The following is a 13544-nucleotide window of genomic DNA, read 5'->3' as shown; positions in this document are numbered from 1 at the left end:
TTAGCAATATTCTTTTACAGCACTGAGAAACGAGGTCTTTTTGTGTACCATTAGTTGAGGTAAGTTATCTTGCTTTTATTTGGGTTTAAGACTACTGTAAAGGAGTAGCTTTTCAGTTGCAGCATGGTTTGTCAAGATTACAATATTTATGACTGCATAAAATACATAAGTAAAAAATTATGATTTGTAGAGTTTGTTATCAAGAGCTGAGACTTACATCTTTACAGAACTGCAAATACTGGCTTCCTAACTGCTAGTTGCTAATTTTGCTGGCGAGAGCATTTGTTATACTTTTCTTTCATCTCTACACCCTTTCGTCCAACCACGGCAAGAACTAGCAAGAAAGTCATTTCTAACTATGGTTAAACTGCTGTAACAGCGTTAGACAAGCTGTACTCGTTCTTCATTAGAACACCCTTCGTTTGAAGCTACAAATGTACGAGGCGATGCTTTTTGTTCAAAAGAAACTATTAGCATGCTCTGTGCCTTTAACACTTCACATTGATTACAAAAAATTTAACAATGCAATCACTAACATACCCCACTAATGAGAAATTATGAGAAACTGTTTGATGCAGAACCTTCTGCATCAGTCAACTCTGATCGATAAGAAAGCTATCAATTTTGAAATTTAGATTTAATGCATTTTCAAGAAGCTAATGAGAAAGGAGCAACTTAAAATAAATACCATCATTAAAACTGCAAACTGTTACAATGATATATTATAAACTTGTCCTAAATAAACCTAGTGCTTCAAAAATTTACCAGTGAATTCGTATTACAAAATATGTGAAAATACAACAGTATACCACAAAACAACGTCCTTTTTGGGGTCAACAATGACGCCAAGATGATTCAGTCTTCACTTTTTCAATTGTTAATAGAACATACTGTAATATAGAAGTTGCAATTTGGTTGAATTCTAAAGAATATCCCCAGCCAAACTCAAATTCACCTTTTCCATCCCTCCTCTAAAACTAGTGCCAAACTTACTGTCAAAGCCGGTGTTTTCTCAGAGCTTTAAAGTTTAGCCGTTACTTATTTTCTACTACTACATTTTGGCAGCAACTATTTATTGGTCTGTTATTGCAAAAAGTGCAATTTAACAATAAACCAGTCTGAAGGTCATTTTATGTCTTGAGGATACATACCATATATTTCTTTAAAAATAATCATACTTTTGTAAGCAATACTTTACAGTAGACACCTCAAATCTACCATAGATGTAAAACTTAAAACGAGAAAAATTTAGTCTCTAAATCTTTATACACATATTTATATTCGAGTTTCTATATATATTATATATATACACAAGCACAAGAGTATATATAAAATATATATAATCAGATTCAAAAAAGAACAAAAACTGGGCACTGTACATAAAATCTTTTTAAAACTCAAACAATAGAAAAACTTTAAACATTAAACAATTTTAATAAAAGTTTCTGTACAATGCTAAGCAGTTTTATTTACATATAGAAAATGTAATAGGAGTAGTGTTTGAAATTACAGAACTCCTTAAAATTTCAATGGCAGGTAATCTGGAAAAAATAACAGCATTCCATTCACAAATATTTTCAAGCAATAAATATGTATTTATAAATAGTGTAAATTTACATCAAGATTAGAAACAAAAATCACAAATCTGAAGTTTATTCCTTAGTCTATGTGCAACCCATTTATCTTTGTGACTTGGCTGTTAATTGTTTTAAATTTTATTTAGGAACCAAAAGTGTAACCGTCATGGTTTCAAAACAAGACAGAAAAACATAAAAGCAGTAAAAAATTTATATCACCTAACTCTTCACATTAAAAAAAAAAAAAGTTGCCCAAAGAAAGACTTAAAATTTCTAACTACCTTACAAAGAAATGACCAGCTAAGCTAGTACTTTTTCCAAGGGAAATTCTGAAGGGGAAAAATGGATGAAACCAACTCATCAGCCCAGAAACAGAGAAATACAAAAGAGGTGGTCTTCAAGTCAGTAGTCTGTATAATGTTGCCAGTTTTGTCAGATATATACAAAACATGGAATTATTTTTTTGAAGTACAGCTGGATGAGCTTTATTTGTTTTGAGTTCTGGAGTAGGAGGCAGTGCTCTCTCCTGTCCAGTTGGTTGACACTCCGCACTTGGAAGGTTGCATAGACACAGCTTTCAGCCAGCAGCCTTACGGGATAGCTACAAAAATCAGTGGTGCAGAACTGGGTCACTTCCTGAATATCAGAAAAGTTTTCATTTAATGTCCATGAAAAAATGTCAAGATGAGGAGGATGGCAATGGAGGAGCCTGAAAAAGAAAACATTAAATTACCTTTTCTACAAGGGTGTAAAATTCTGTTGTTTAACCAAGACCTGCACAAATGGTAACCATGAGAGTTTAAAGTCACACGCACTACTGCTTTTACACTTTAGGACTTTTTCAAATGGATACTGGCTTTTTTTTCCAACTTACTCAAATACAATGCGTATTTTATGACTACTCTGCATTAGGATTTTGCCTACACTGCAGACTGGAGTATGCTGTGGGGACGTCTGTGTTAATATGATCTGAGCTGCCAAAACAAGTCCCATTGTGGCAGCAAAGAGCTCCACGTGGGCTCAGTAGGGATATATCTTTATACACTCTACAACAGGGATTCTCAACCTGTTTACCAATGGGGGGGATTGTCCATTTGTCACTCTCCAAATGCCTTGTGGGTTTCATTTTTTTTCCCCTCTCTACCTTAACAATAACATATAACCATGAAGTTACGATATCTGTGAAAAGGGTCTCAGATTCTCTGACACGGGGACAAAGTTGTTTGGTTTTGCTTTTTTTTTTTTTTGTAATCCTGGAAGACAACACCTGAGTGCCCCAAGAGTGAAGTAAGCTAGATGCCTTGTTCCTGCCTGCTTTCAGGAGACAAAGACTAGAAGATACCTAAGTATTTCCCAGTATTGCACGTTGTGGCATTACCATCACAATACTGAATCTTTGATGGCATTTCCTTCTCCCCTTTTCCTGTTCATCAGACCTGTCATGATGTGGAATCCCTTTAAGAAGCTGCTCACAGTCTTTAAAGACACTTTAAATTGTACCATAGTACCCACTTATGAAACACTAACACTAGCTGATCCCCATATTTGCTCCCAATACTTTACCCACAACACAGAGCCTCTCTGTCAGGCCTATTGCACCTTTGCCACCTGAGATTATCTTTGTCCTGCGACTTGCAACAAACCTCATCTCTTCTCCTAGATCTGAGAGATGTCACTTTTAGGCTATGACTCTTCTTAATTCAGACTGTATCCCCTTCAAAAGAAATGAATGTGCACACAATTTCACAAGAGAACAATTATTAAAGCCCTTTAGGACTGCAGGTATAGGCTTTGGTGGGGAAGGAGCTGCTCACAGGTTGAGAACCCTTGTTCTAGGGACAGTATCATCACTGTTACCTACATAATGTTACAAACACAGACAACAAAATACCCCTCCCTCCCCCCTCTTATCCACACAGAAACATTCTTGCCCATTTTAACTCAACTGGATGATGTATCCGAGAACAGGTGTTTATTTATATCCTTTTCTATAACAGATCATCACTTTGAAATTGCAGTATTTCACAAACTATAGCCACAATGCGCTCCTAGAAGTATAAACTGAAGTTCAACCACCTCAGGCTCTGTAGGACCAATGAAGAGAATTACATTCAGAGGACGTGGTCCTGCACACTCGCCAGCCTGAGCCTCGAGGCCTTAGCTTAAAAGGTCACCACTTATCATGCTAGCATTACATGAAATAATTGTCTGAACATACATTTTCTGCAGCACCTGGAAACAAATCAAAAGGCACAGCCGTTTCAGGGCTGTTGTATTTAATTCAACATGAAATTCTCATAATGCTTAGTCCAACGTTTGTCTCCTTTGACAGAAAGGCAAGGCTTATAAATAAATCCAGCATCGCTTTCATTGTGATTACACACAAGCCATCTTTGCCTGAAACAATGAAACCTGGGTGAAATGTTAGGACAGTTGTGCTGACACAGTTCAAAGCAGGAGGCTGCCATATATAGCACAGAGCTATAATGGCAAAGAGGCTTTTTGCTTTAAATTGAAATGCAAAGGAGGCCCCAAGCCAAAAGACAGAACTGTTTGAGAGCATCCACTTGCTAAGCAGAAGGACAGTGCTGATTTGGGAGGAGATGGGTGGGGAAGGGGAAGGAAGGGGTCTGAGTGCATAGGATGCTCTGCTGCTATACTGACTTCATACCACAACCAATGTATTAGAGATGCTCTTGAACCTGGTGCTAGTTTCTCCAAGCTTCACTGTCCTGATTCTTCCCATCTCCATCTGATCCAGTTATGGTCTTCAGGTGATCTCTATTGGATTTTTAAAGCCACAACTTTATGAATTGTAACATCATACTTTTCCTGAAAACTCAGCCGTTACGTTCTGCAGTAAGTTACTGTACTATTTCACATAATTCTGACTTTTTGTTCTGCAAATATCACACACAACCCATACCTCCATTTGAATCAGAAAGTCCACGGTACTCATACAATGGAGTACCAAGACAGTCTACAACTGCTTTACAAATAATGTATTTATGCACCCACTTATTAATTTGACTTACTAATGTAAATTGATCATAGACTTGCATCAAGTCCTCCATTTTGTACTGTTCTAGCACCACAAAATTTTCCAGGTTCGTGCTTATCTTTCGTGCACAGTCTTGGCAATGTACAACATAGGTCTTTCGAGAATTGCTCTCACTAGTGACAAAAAGCAGATCAAAGACTTCCACCTATTAGATAGGAAACAGAAAATCAACTGTTACAATTTCATTTTTTAGATTTAAACCACAAAAACTGTACTTTCTTTAAGATTTACACCCTTGCCCTGTGCATGCAAAGAGAAATTAGATTTGTTCAGGGAAAATCTATCCTCCTATGGCTCTAGCAGAGAAGCGAAATACCCTAAAACCACTAATACTACACTTAGGATGTCTGCATGAACAGCACTATGGGAAAACTTTTGATCAATACTGACATAGCAGGATTCATACTCTGAATAGGGGTTAGTCAGTAAGGTGAGGATTTATAACAATTATACCTAATTTTCCTTTTGTAAATTTGTCTGCAAAAGAAGTTTATGATTTATTTCCTTACTACTCAGTCACATGCTCGCCCTGCCCAAGAGGCTCAGTCAGAAAATAACTAGAAACTGATATTCAGGGGGTAGGAAAATTTTATATTCTTTTAGGCTTCATGAAAACTATTATCCAATACTTTAAAGGAACTATCCACAGAGCACAGAATCAAAAATCTCAGCATAAAGCTATGTCCTGTGAAGAAAACATACTTAAATTCTCTCTTTTGGGGCTGTTGTTGACTTCTGAAATGAAGACAGATACACCTTTAAAATAAAGCTCAGCAGATCAAATTATATGCAGGAAGGGATAACAACTTTTTATAATAACTGAGAATTGAAAATCGACCTATCATATAACAATGCCGTGGAAGTACTGTGGAAGAAACTGCAGCAAAATACAGCCTATGTCTAGAAAAACAGCTTGATAAGCTCTTTGAAGACAGCACTGCATCACATATACGTGCCTACAGCATATAGTAGATGCTGCAACTTAAAAGCAAAATTAAAATAGCAACAACAAAAAAAAAGAAAGAACAAAATTTAAATAAATATTATGGTAGTAGACAAGCCCAACACGTATTTTTACTGACCTCACAAATGCTACAGTAATGAGCTGGCTCGTCCTTTGCTCGCCCATGCCAGACAATCTCTTTTCCTGCAGCAATTAGAGCTTCCCTCAGTGTCTGACACTGTTTGAGAGTTCTTAACAGGCAGTACCTGCAACCAAAATGAGTGGTATATTCAGTTCAATATTCAACTTTATAGCAAGATCCAAGCAGGCTTAAATTTCTTCCAAGACCCTGTACCTGGAGTTCCCTCTTCCTCCAGGATTTCAGAAACAGCTGGCTATTAGAATCACTGGACCCATGACTTAGGTAGAAGCCTGACCACATGCTTATGGACGTCTGTGTAGATTTGCTCCATTTCAGTACTGCCCCTTACCCTGCTAACAGGCTGTATCTTTCATTTTTTACTAGAACACACGAATGCTCTTTTAAGCACAATAAAATAATGTGTTTAACGATGTGTTTTCAAAAGCAATTCATGTATTTTATTTTGAACTATAAATTTACCAGCAAAGAGTTAGTTTGAACTGTCAAGTTCAAAATAACTTTACCTTTTGTATAAAAGACTATAGCCTATCCAAAGAACTGCTTTAACTAACATCCTAAAAACCCTGTTACAAGTATCTTCTTCCATGTAAAAGGAAAAAAAAAATACACAGGTTGCTATTAGAAAATGAAGCCCCTCCGTAGCAAAAAAAAAAAAATTAACATTGAAAAAAAGACTAAAAAAAAAATAATATTTAACACTAATTTTATAAATGAAGAAAAGAACTGGTCAAAAGTCAAATTACAATCAGTAATTCCCTGCCATGCTCTGTAAAAGATAAAAAAAAAAAATCGCCACAATTTCGTACAGTTCTCTTCTGTACTAGAAAATCTAACTTGTTTTCTAGCATTGTATGACCTACAGAGGTTCTCTAAAAAAGTTGGCAAAATAGGTCACCAGATTTCTAAATTACAACATTATTTACAATAATTTTTAGCTCTTAGCTATCCTATTTATTTGAGCCGCAGCCTTAGCAGCCTTTAATTTTCTCCTCCACAGGGTGGTTATGTTACATGCTCATTAGATGCAGAAAGAAGATTGAAAAAATGTAACGGGAAGAATAAACATTGGACAGAAAACAAAGTGCTCAAGAGTTCTATCAAAATGTTTTCAACTTGATCTTTCCCTCATTTTAAAGCCTTAAACATGTAATATATATGTTCTGTGGTTGGTTTTTTTTTTAATGTTTCTTTCATGTGTTTCCAAGTAGTTAACAGAATCTCAGGCTTACTTTGAGATACTCTCCTCTTGATGTTTTACACTCAGACTGTTCATCATCTTCACTAAAAACAAGTCTACAGCTTCATTAGCACCCTCACTGTAAATAATGCAAAACTGAAAGCGTGTTTCTATGTTAAACATCATATTTTCATATAATGAATTTCAAGAAAATTCAACAGCTCATTTAGCTTTAACTCCTTCAACACTTTCTAAGTTTGATGTTAATGGGACTTACGATGTTAAGGCCAACTATATGTGATAGATCATGTATTAATTCACTTGAGTGTTGGGCTAACGTAAATGTGCTTCTGACAAGTTTGGCATAGCATTCCAACTTTGGCATAGCATTCTTTCCTGCAGTACAACCTGATGTCAAATAAACTTAAAAGCTACCATTCTTCTCTTCTGCTGCTATCCAGCAAAGTCTTTGGGTATGCCAAAGAGCAACTGGAAGCACATCTGCACACTTGCCACCATTGTTCTGCACTCCTGACTTCCAAAGAGTTTTCAAAGTGTTATTTTCAAAGAGTTTTCTAGTGTTACAGGTGTGAAGAAAGAATTGCCCAAAACGTAACCCACATGTAACACTGCTGCAATGTTGCCAAATTTGCAACTAAAGCCAAAAACAATAGCTAGAAGGTGAGTTCTCCTTCCCTGAATAAAATTCAGATCCTAGTATTGGCACTTGAAAACATAAATGTTAACTATTCCATACTGTCAAAGAATGAGAGAAAGCATATAAACTATCACTTTGAAAATGCACCAGAATTTGCTGAAGTATGGGAAGCCTAAAGAAAGCCAAAAAGGTGTCCAGCAGAGCCCCAATGTATAAGTTAAATGGTGTCAGCTTTTAGTAATGTAGGCCTGCTTTTGTTCTTGTACAGTGAGAATTCAGTTAAAAGAAATTCTGGACCATCTCTCTCAAATTCTTTACACGTATGGCATAAAGAGTATGACTAAATCATGTTCAGTCAAATGCAAATATTTAAGAGAAGATGTTTAAACTGACATCATCCCGATTTATTCTAGAAGGGCAGTGAGAAACACGTTGGAATATTTAGAAATCCAGTAAAACTTTTCAAAGTGTGGAGACCATCCCAATGGCAATGCAAAACTGATTTCTTTGTAGCTTTCAGCAATGTATCTTCCCTACTGATGCCGAAATGTATTTCATCTGGGTTCATGATTTTGTGCAGAATAATTTCTCCCACGTCAAGTTCTTTTATGTTTCTGAAACTATTTTTGTCAAAGAACTTAGTATTTCAGTTACTTTGGAATTAATTTTTTAAGCCTTTATTACTATGTTCCCACTACCTCTAAAATTCTTCTCTTCCTCACATGCATTTGTAAAAGTCCTTCTAGCTTCCATCTAAGAGGTTCGCGGCTAATTTTTCTTTTCTTGAGGGTTGTGCTCCCTCAGTCAAGTTTTAAATCATTCTGTCTGCCTGTGTTCCTGCTCATGATTCTACTGTTAATATTAAATCTTTAAAAAACATCTTATGAGAAAGTTTCAGTTTTTGTTCTGTCTTTTACCTAGCAAGACAGCACCGAGTTGCACATTACCTAAAAATATAAAGGGGCTTCAGATTTCTTCCAAAAGCAAAGTTTTCCTTGTATTATTTTTTTCCCTACTGCTATTCTATTTCTTTTCATCATGAATCTGATTCCCAATATTCCACATGCTTACATACACAGAGATATCTGTATTTTATACATAACAAAATCCAGGAGCAGTGGACAATAGCTCTTTGCCAGCTGGTGCTATTTTCATGCAGACAAGCAGTCCACACAAAAATTATGCAACTGCTTTCCCGTCTTCAGGAGATGCATCAAAGTTTCTGCATGTCCAGTACACTTACAAAGCCAAGGTCAGATACTAGTCTGTTTGTTCTGGTGACACCCATTTCTAGTAACAGCTACACCATAACTACAGAAGTGAGCACAATGAAGAGTTACTGCTACTAGATGTTACAAACCACAGCTCATTATTGGATCTTCTTCCACTCTCCACACAAAGCATGGAACTGGAGATCTGGCTGACAACTAACTTGGATGGAGGGCTTAATTCAAGTAAACTGGAAATGGTTTCAGAAGACTGGAAAAGGCAAACGCATGAAAGACCAACTGTATCTGCTCCTTAGCATCTTTGTTTATTTCTAACGTACACCTAAAATTTAACTCTGTCACTAGAAAAAGCCAGCAAGATTGGAAAACAACCATTTTGTCCTCTGTTTCTCCACGTTTTAAGGCATTCTCTTGGAGAAGGATGCTACGCTCAGTCATGTTTTTCCCCTTTTAAGCCTAAACCATGGTAAAAAAAACATTAACTTGTGCAAATGCAAATACAGATGCCAAAATACCAAAATAGTATTTTGCCAAAAACATTCCAGAACTGTTTCAAGCTTTAGAGTAGATGCCTGCTGGGCTTGGGAAGATATAAAAAGATAATTGTGAAATATGTTTGTGGGTTGGGGTTTTTTTTGGTTTTTTTTTTTGGTTTTTTTTTTCCAAATGGACTTTTGGGCTTCCTCTCTCCCACAGCCTGCTTCTGTTCCCCCTATTTCTCATTTTTAACTATTCAGTTTCTCATCTCCCTTTTATGACAGCTGGCATCCTGGCTATGAGCACTAATAGCTTAAATGAAGGGGCAGGATTGTTAAGCCTTCAGCAAAAATCTTCTTTACCCTAGATATTAGTTACTAGATTTTAAGGAAGTATTCACACATAAATGTTATTCCAAAACCTAGCTTTACAGTGACTACAAACCTCCCTGTCTTTAACTTCCAACATTCTTGATCCTTACAAAGTTACCATTTCACCAGTTCCACCATTCTGCATCAGATGTTTAAGTCTAAATTAAATTCCTACTGTAAAAAGGTGTGTCACTCAGATGTCATCAATAAATCCTACTGGGGGGGAAAAAAGAAAGTATTTTTCGTTGCCCTTTTTCTGCAAGTTAACCCACCCATTTTTTAAAGAAGCATTTCAAGGCAAACTATAAAAGGATTAAATGCTTGTGGATCCAGTATGTTGACAAGACTAAGAAGTGCTCAAGCTAGAAGTTCCTTTGGTAGGCTTAAGGAAAACAGAGAGTGCTGCTACCAGAGTACTTTCATAACAAGTATCGTGCTGTGGAATTCATTCCCCTACTTCCTTTAGGACAAACCTACGATGTATGCCGAAACGTTCATTCATTCCGCAACCTAGGTATAATGGTGCTGCAATATGATTTGTATTTGCTTGAAGTTGCACTTTTCAAAAAAAATTACTACAGATGCCCGAGCCTAAAATATTCCTGCATTTTGCAATATGCATATGAGAAATGTTACTAAGCTCAATTATCAGTTTACACATCAATTAATTCATTGTTCAGAAGAAAGAGCAAAGAGAAGGTGGCTCACAAATTCCTACTTTCCTTTATTTAAAACATTTATACTGGATCTCTAAATGACAGTTTGTGAGCACTAAGTAGAGGTTCTAGAAATGTAAAATGAAGTTTAACTTTGCTGTAAAAATGACTAAACATTCAAATTCTAATATTTCGGTTGATGACCTAATTTTGTTATTTCTTATGGTATGTACTCTGAACAGCTTTTGTCATCTAAGTCAACTGCTTCTCTAAACAGCTGTATTAAGTGTATGGCATATTTAACACACAAGTTAATTAGGTCGTTCTAAATCTATGCCACAATAACATCAAAAACAACATAACAGAATGAATGATATCTATAAATGGATTATTTGAAAAACAGAATATAAAATATTTTTGGCTTGATTCTCAGGAATGAAAAAGTCTTGCAAAGGACTGCTTACAAACCAACTATTGTTTTATGCTTGAAGAGCAAATGGGTACAGTAAATGTTCAAATAAGTAAAACTTACTTTATCATTTCAAAAAGCTTTGGATCTGAGACCTTGATATTTCGAGCCATATTCCATGAAAGATGAACCATGGGTACTATGGACTTCACACTCTGCAGTTTATTCCACTCGTACCGTTCCACCGCCAGTTTATACTGACAGGCTATACAGAAACAAAATTACAGAAGCAATTAGTCAAGTTAAGAAATAAGTATCAACCAAAGCCAAAATAATTTGATTATAATCAAAATTTATACCTTTTAGGGCTAGATTAAACTTCATTCGCAATGATCCATTCTATATTGAATTCTATAAAATTTCTTTTTAAAAGTGTATTTACAATGCTAAAAGAACGCACAATACCACAGCAGCAACAACTATCTCTGAAAATAAGTTATGGCAAGTGTTTAATTTCTATGGTCAGAGAGCAATATTTCAAAAAGGGTTACCTAAAAAAATCTTCAAATATTTCAGATTAAAAAAAAATAATCTAAATTTGAAATGTCTGCATCTCACTCTATTACCTCTTTATCATAATTTTACAATGCTATGGTATATAATTTGTCTTGTAAAGGAAGACTGCACCTCAAGATATTTGTTGCAATGAGTCAGACTTTTTCATTAAGCAGCCTACTCACCCTGCCCTTTTTAAAAAAACTGTTTTACAAAACTTACTGTGACTGAACATGTGAGCTTTGTATCAGTCAATCATACAATCCTGGAGATACACTATTTAGTGCACCACAATGAAATAAAGAAACACACTTTAAAATATTTAAGAAAATGGGAGGTTTTTGGAAGTACATTCTCTTCAGATGTTTTACAAAATCTCATTTTACCTGTGAAACTTCCTTCCATTCTCACATCTAAAAACCTTCCAAGACAATGGTTCAAAACTAGAGACTTCTAGAGCAGTAAGTCAGAAAAACTGAATATACCTTTATGAACAAAATCTTACAACTGTTTGCATTTCCTGGTATTTTCACTAAAGAGCAACTAGATATCCATAGTCCTGAAAAAGTTACATTGGACAAGTCCTTAACTCATATGCAAGCTATATAGCACAGTCTGCTGGGTAGAATAAATTTTGGGAGAAAAAGTTAAGAAACAGCCAGAGTGTATGAATTCATCTAAACAGTTTATTCTGCTAGTTTGCTACACAATTGTAATTTTTACAGGTCCATTAAACAAACAAATGCAAAGACTGCATTCTTGTTGCTTTCTCTTCCTCTTACCAATGGAATATTTAAAGCTTCAACACAATGTTTTAAAATACAGTATGTTAATTTTTTTTTAATCTAGTACAGCACAGTAAATTAGTAAAAAATGGCAGGTTCTGTGGCAAATGTAGCGTAACATTACCTAATTACATAGTTCAGCACAGGCACTATTTAACCATACCTGTAAGAGGGCCAACATTCCATGCGATGTTGTTGCACCAACCGATAGCCTGAACCCAATGAACAGTGCCAGCATTTATCCACACCAAATCCCCTGGTCTTTGAATAAACCTATAAACTGGGACATTGGCTTCATACAAATCTTCCAAGTTTGGCCACCAAGATCCCATTAGGAAATTCATATTATTCCTGAAACAACAGGAAAAATAAGGTCTTCAGCATTTATCCGGAGACATATTAGTGGTTGATACTTCAATGAAATTCTCTGTAAAGACTTATCACCATGATAAATGCTTTCTGCATCTCATCAGTGACCCAGGAGAACTAGTCAAAAGGAAAGTTTCATCTATCAGGGAGTTGGACTAGATGATCTCTAGAGGTCCCTTCCAACTCTCGAAATTCTGTGATTCTAGAAATTCTGTGATAAAATTCCTGATCCTAATTCTACAGTTCACACACAGCAATACATCAAAACACTTAACCACCCGGCTGCCCATGTGAAGTCAGTTTATCGCTTCCAGTTGTGTTCTATTTTCCTTTACATTTCCTAGTATTTTATTAATGCTGAGGCAGAGAATTCCTTGGTCAGATCTAGTGTGACACTGGTGCCAAATGTTGCTTTTGTATACAGACTGTACCAGCTCTTAAGAATGCTTTCTGTTTTGAACAATGGCAACCATTTACTCATACTGTCACAGTGTGTGCACATGCAGCTTGTCCAACACGCAACCTGTTGGCACCACCTCAATTGTGATCCACAGGTCTATGCTATGTTCAGCCAAGAAATGCTGACCTCCCTGAAAAGCATGAAAAAACACCTCCATATGAGGTGCACAAACTCTTCCACTATGGTTATGCAAAATACATACTTTTCTCTCATCCTTATCCCGATTTTATACTGCATCATGAGAGATCATTTGCAATTCACAGTATTCAAAGACAATTCAGTACCTCTATTAGGCACTACAGATATTTTATGAGGTTATAAAGATCTTCATTTCACTGTCACCCTCAGGAGGACAGTGCCATGGGGGTAAAAGGCGTGTTGTCATCAGAGACACTGCAATTGCACCAGTGGAATTACAATTTTGAGATGGCCGAGCTTGTAAAGGTGGATGAAATACAAACAGTTGTCAGCAGACAGCCAGAAAATACAGAGTACAAAGATGCTGAGATGAATTTGCAGAGCTCTAGAAAAGTTCTAAAGTCAAGACCTTAGTCCAATTTTAACCAGGCAAGATTGAGAAGAAAAAATTCTCCTGTAAAATCAGTTTCAGAGGCTACTGCTTGAATACTAGCATGATTAGGGGACACAATTGCT

At 36.1% G+C, this 13544-nt stretch overlaps 1 protein-coding gene across 1 annotated transcript in view; it reads right to left on the bottom strand.

Moving 5' to 3' along the window:
• Window positions 1-341: 341 nt before the first annotated feature.
• Window positions 342-13544, bottom strand: part of KDM6A (lysine (K)-specific demethylase 6A) — a 127594-nt gene continuing 114391 nt past the window's right edge. Inside the window, 5 exon segments of the mRNA XM_009893288.1 lie at window positions 342-2286; window positions 4613-4783; window positions 5721-5847; window positions 10845-10986; window positions 12225-12412. Of these exon segments, the coding sequence (XP_009891590.1) occupies window positions 2257-2286; window positions 4613-4783; window positions 5721-5847; window positions 10845-10986; window positions 12225-12412 (658 nt within the window). The 3' untranslated portion in view covers window positions 342-2256.

The sequence above is a fragment of the Charadrius vociferus genome, unplaced genomic scaffold (assembly GCF_000708025.1).
Source record: "Charadrius vociferus isolate BGI_N301 unplaced genomic scaffold, ASM70802v2 scaffold209, whole genome shotgun sequence".
Classification (NCBI taxonomy): domain Eukaryota; kingdom Metazoa; phylum Chordata; class Aves; order Charadriiformes; family Charadriidae; genus Charadrius; species Charadrius vociferus.
This window is presented reverse-complemented; position numbering and strand designations above follow the sequence as displayed.